At 54.5% G+C, this 4,863-nt stretch overlaps 1 protein-coding gene across 2 annotated transcripts in view; it reads left to right on the top strand.

The window, feature by feature from the left end:
- Window positions 1–3,581: 3,581 nt before the first annotated feature.
- The window catches only part of GRID1 (glutamate ionotropic receptor delta type subunit 1), a 1,431,845-nt gene continuing 1,430,563 nt past the window's right edge, over window positions 3,582–4,863 (top strand). For both annotated transcript variants that reach the window (XM_019502226.1, XM_019502225.1), the window contains exon 1: window positions 3,582–3,878. In XM_019502226.1, the coding sequence (XP_019357771.1) occupies window positions 3,800–3,878 (79 nt within the window). In that variant the 5' untranslated portion in view covers window positions 3,582–3,799. The remainder of the gene's footprint in view (window positions 3,879–4,863) is intronic.

Genomic DNA, 4,863 nt, shown 5'->3' with positions numbered 1-4,863 from the left:
GGGGGGGGGGGGGGAAGGTGGATGGATGAAGGAAGAAGACACAGAGTTTGCAGACACCATACTTAACTTTGGTCCTAAACTGCTACTTTGCAAAAGACCCTACTTGGTGTTACTGCTGAGTAGAGGTATGTGAAGTAGGACCTACTTGATTCGGATTCGGCCCAAATCAGGGACAGCGATTCGGTGTTTTGATGCGGATCACTGTCCCTGATTTGATTCGGGTGAATCTGAAGATTTGATTAATGATTCAGAGAATCGGTGATTCGGACATAGACACACCTTTAAAAGTTTTTTTTCTATGTACTTTGAGGTAGCAGGTGCGGCTCGTGATCGCTGCAATGCTGGGGCGCATGGAGCATCCCACAGGAGTGCAGGGGGGGCCCTCCACGTGCTTGGCGGCGAACCCAGAAGTGGACCAGAAGTACCTCTGGGTCCACTTCCAGGTCTCCCGGGGAGTGCGCTGCCCCCCCCACCTCCCCAGCTCGGCAATGGTCCACAGGGGGACCCCGGGTCCCCCCAGCATGTTCCCTGGAGAATCTAGAAGTGGACCGGAAGTGCTTCTGGTCCACTTCTGGGTCTACTGCCAAGCACGCTGCCCCCCACCCCCCTGTGCTTCTGTGGGACACTCCATGCACTCCAGCACTGCAGCATTCATGAGCTGCCTGTTACCTAGAAGTATGTAGAAAAAACGTTTAAAGCTGTGTCTCTGTCTGAATCTCCAAACCTCTCTGATTCGGAAGGTTCTCATTTAGATCTGGAGAGATTAAAGGGTCTTGTGATTTCAATTTGGATTTGGAGATATTGGGCCGAATCTCCACCAAACTGAATCAGGGACTGAAGCTTTGCATGGCCCTACTGCTGAGCTCTCCATTGTGCGGCAGCTGTGCATGCACTATGCTCAATACAACATTATGCTGATGCTGGTGAGGTCCTTAGGACAAGAGGACAGACTCTAATGTTCAGTGTTGGCTTCTCCTGTGACAAGGAAGATGGAGTCAGGATGATCAGTTCTCTGAATATAGTAACTTGTAAGCTTTTCAATTCACCTTTTCTAGGACATTCAGGAGTTCTAATTGCAATGAATTTTTCAGAGCTTCACTCAAACCATGCTGATACAGTAGCAAAAGCCATTCAGCGCAGATTCCATTCCACATTCATTCTGCCAACAGAAATAAGTACAGCAATACCTCATGATGGGCTAGCTTAAAATCACCACAGTGGTTTTCACAGGTAATTGAACTGTTAGAATGGCACACAGCACCATCTCTATCACTGAGGTATTGAACTTTGAGTAGCAGCTAGTGCTGAGTACTATTAGCTACGTTACATATTTCTAATGATATGCCAATCTTCCACTTGCACAGTAAATCCAAACATCACATCATAACACATACGATTTGTCCCTATACAGTGATGATGGAATAACATGGTGAGTCATAACATTCTTAAAATGCAAAATGCCAGGAAGTGGATTTATTTATTAGTGTGTAGTGCTGTGGCTGAGCTATGTGTAATCATAGCAAAATACAAGTGCTCTTCTGATTGCAGGTGATGAATGGAAGAACTTAAAATAAAGAACTTAAAATTCCTTGGGTTCTATTTATAAATTGTGACCTGTAGTGCTAAGATGTTTTTGTTTCCCTTTGTAAATATCATCACAAAAACAAAGTAATTCAAGCAAAGTAAAATGCAAGCTGTATTGATAATTTTAAAAGTTGGGTTTAAATCAATTTAAAAAAGTGGTTGTCAATAAGGCTTTGATTTTTGTGAGCTCTCCAAGTGCATGATTTTAATTAAAGGCAATAATAGTTCTGTACACAAGGACATACTATCTTGCATGTTCTTACCTCTCCTCTTTCATGGGTAGCTTTGCAGAGGTCTTGGGAGACTTGATGAGTCCACACAGAGTCCCAGTCCTGCACTGAGCTCTGCTTGCCCAGACCTCTACTCGCACACAAAGCTGCTGTGACCTCCAGTTGTGTGGCTGCAAGATTTTGTCTTCTACCTTTCCTTTTATGTTAAGAAGGCCAGGGTGCTGAAATCAGTGTGCACAAGTCCGTGTTTGGGACATTAGCCGTTTGAGAAGTTTCAGTTTGAGCTCTGGGTCTGTTATAGCTGCTTAAATTTTAAAGCTGGTTTTATGGAAGACATGATAGTAAGTAAGTAATGAGATCTTTCTTTTAAGCATTACTTTCCTTTCTCAGTTTAGCTGTGCCAAATGCATCCTTTTTTTTATTGGAATCTATTTTAGTTGGCCTGTTCTGGAATATTTTGGGCTCTCTTCTTTCCCTACTCCTTGTTGGGAGGGGATGCTTTCATGCATTTGCCATAGTTTGTGCATGGACTTCCCATCACTTAGTTGGCTAGCTGATTCTTTTTCTTTTGTTTCCTTTTAAATGTATTTTGGTGGTCCCTAAAGGTTGTGGCTGAGACCAGAACCCCCCCCCAACTGTGTCTACATTTGCAGAGATGGAGCAACCCCCATTTCAAAGAACTGTACAAGAGAACAGACTATACTATGTACTCTGACAGGAGCCTGATGGTGTAAAAGATGATGGGAAAATCAGCCATTCAAGTGTTGTGTAGCTTCAGTTTTAGAAGAGCCCATTGTATGCAGGCTGTAGACAGATTCCCTGAGATCAAGCAGGTAGTGGCTAGATCCTGATCCTGCTGAAATTGCTAGGAGCCTTAGTCCCACTGGGAAGCAGGATCTGGCCTGAAAACTTCCTTTACTCTGCATTTGCAAGAGCTGGCCTCCAGTTACCTTGGTTCTGCCATTGCTTATCCTGATGCTGCCCTTCGGTGCCTACAGCTCAAGCAGTTCATGCTTTAGCCCCGCAGTTACTTAATAGTCTTAGTAACATCCCGCTCTCACCTCATTTTCCTGGCAGTGGTTTTAATTACGTTTCAGACTCCTGAATGAATTTGTTTTCTTTGGATCCTTGGCATATTGAAATGCTCCTCACGTTTGGATGCCTGCAATCACTGATGCGTTTGTTTTCGGGGATGAATTAGTCTTCTGAGCCTGAGCATGTCCCACTTATGAATTAGATTTCATTGAAAGCTTGGGAAAAAAAGACAGCTTTGCACCCCCCCCAGCTTGGGTGTGAGGATCCTGCTGGGCTACACTCCACGCTTGACACCCGCAGCTGGGGAGGGGGGACCTGGAAAGCGGCTTTTACCAGGAGGAGGGCGCGGCCCCTGCGGAGCTGCCCCCGCGCCGCCCTCGGTTCCTCCGGCAAATTTCGACAGCGGCGCCCAAGGGCCTCTTTCCCCACCCCCCGGCGGCCGCGTCCCCTTTGCCTGCGCCGGGGGAGCAGGGCCCCGTTGCTGCAGCTGCCCTTGCCACGGCTGAAGCTGGAGGGGGGCAGCGGGGCTTCCAGGTGCTCTTCACAGCTCCTCCGAGCCCCACGGTCCGCCACCTTGGGAACGGGAACGGGGCTGCGCGAGAGGCGGGCTCCTTCCCCCCGCATTGCTACAGCCCCCGGCGCCCTCCGCCGCCTGTCAGCGCTGCTCCGGGGCTGCGCGCGTCGCGCGGCTGGAGCGAGCGGCGCGGCTCCGCAATCACGTGGTGTGGGGGGGGGCGGCTCCGCAGCCAGCCGCCAGCCGGGCTCAGACGCACACGAAGCGCCGCCGCCGCCGGCTCCTAGTCTGTTTAGTCCAGCTGCGCCCGGCCTCTTCCAGCGCTGGGGTTGGGGGAGTCCGCGGGGCTCGGCTCGGCTCGGCCGCCGCTGGCATCGCGCTTCGGGCATTTTCTGCCGCCGCAGCCCGGGCTGATGCGCCACGCGAGAGGCTGGAGATGGAAGTGCTGATGCTCTGGCTTTTCTCCTGGATATTTCAGTGCGCGTCGGTGCGGGCGGACTCCATCATCCACATCGGTGAGAGCCGGCGCCGCGGGCTGAGCAGCCCCGTCGTGTGGCGGGAGCCAGAGCCGGGGTCCGTAGCTGAAGCCTCCTGACTGCAAAGTTGGCTGGGGGGTGGTCCCCAGCGCAGGGGCTGTCGGCACGGCGGGGCTGAATCGGGAAGGGGGAGACTGCCCGGGCCGGCCCGGCCCGGCCCCGACCTGTTTGCTTGCGGGGCTTTGTTCTCCCGCAGCGGAGAGAAGGGAGGGACCTGGGCAGGAATAGCTCTTGGCCCGGCCCTGCTCACGGCGGTGGGCTCGGGTGAGCTCTCCTCAGAGCCCCGGGGCTGCCGGCAGGGAGGCAGGGCTCCAGGCCGGCCGGGCGGGAGGAACTTTGCGGGGCCGGGGCCGGGGCCGGCTGGCAGGCAGCGCGGAGGCGCCGCAGTCACCTTTCTGCTGGTGCCGGGGGGGACCCGCAGGGACGAAGGTGGACGAAGGTGGTGCTGCGGAAGAGGGATTAGCCCTGCCGCGCGGCTGGGGGGTGGGGCGGCGCGTGTGGAGGAAGCCCGGGGCCTGCCTGTCGGGGGCGACGAGGGAAAGCCCAGGGCAGGGGGAGACGCCCGCAGGCGACGGGGGAGGGAGGTGAGTGCGGCTCTAGAGAGGGCGCGCGCATGTGCTTGTACGTGCGTGCAGCAAGTTTGCTGCGGGAGGGGGGTCCCCACCAGGGACCACAGGTGCCGGCGTGAGAGAGGGACAGATCTGGAGCGGTCTGTTGAGCGCTGATGCCGCGGCCTTGGCAGCATCGGGCGCTGGGGCGGTGCTGCGGGCGCTAGGGAGCAGCCGGGTTCAGGCACGCCCCTCGCCCCCGAGCTGAGGGGGAGGGGGATAGGGGCTGCTCCTCCCCCTGGCACCGGTGGGATTCCGGCTGCCCCGCGGGCACCGGCTTCCTTCTGACGCCAACTCTAGCCTTGTGGTGTTGGCCGTTTCAGTACACCCGGAGATGGCGGGGGGGGGGGGGGGGG

The sequence above is a fragment of the Gavialis gangeticus genome, unplaced genomic scaffold (genome assembly GCF_001723915.1).
Source record: "Gavialis gangeticus isolate Ggan-Ray unplaced genomic scaffold, GavGan_comp1, whole genome shotgun sequence".
NCBI classification, from domain to species: domain Eukaryota; kingdom Metazoa; phylum Chordata; order Crocodylia; family Gavialidae; genus Gavialis; species Gavialis gangeticus.
The sequence above is the reverse complement of the archived record's forward strand: the minus strand, read 5'-3'. Positions and strand labels throughout refer to the sequence as shown.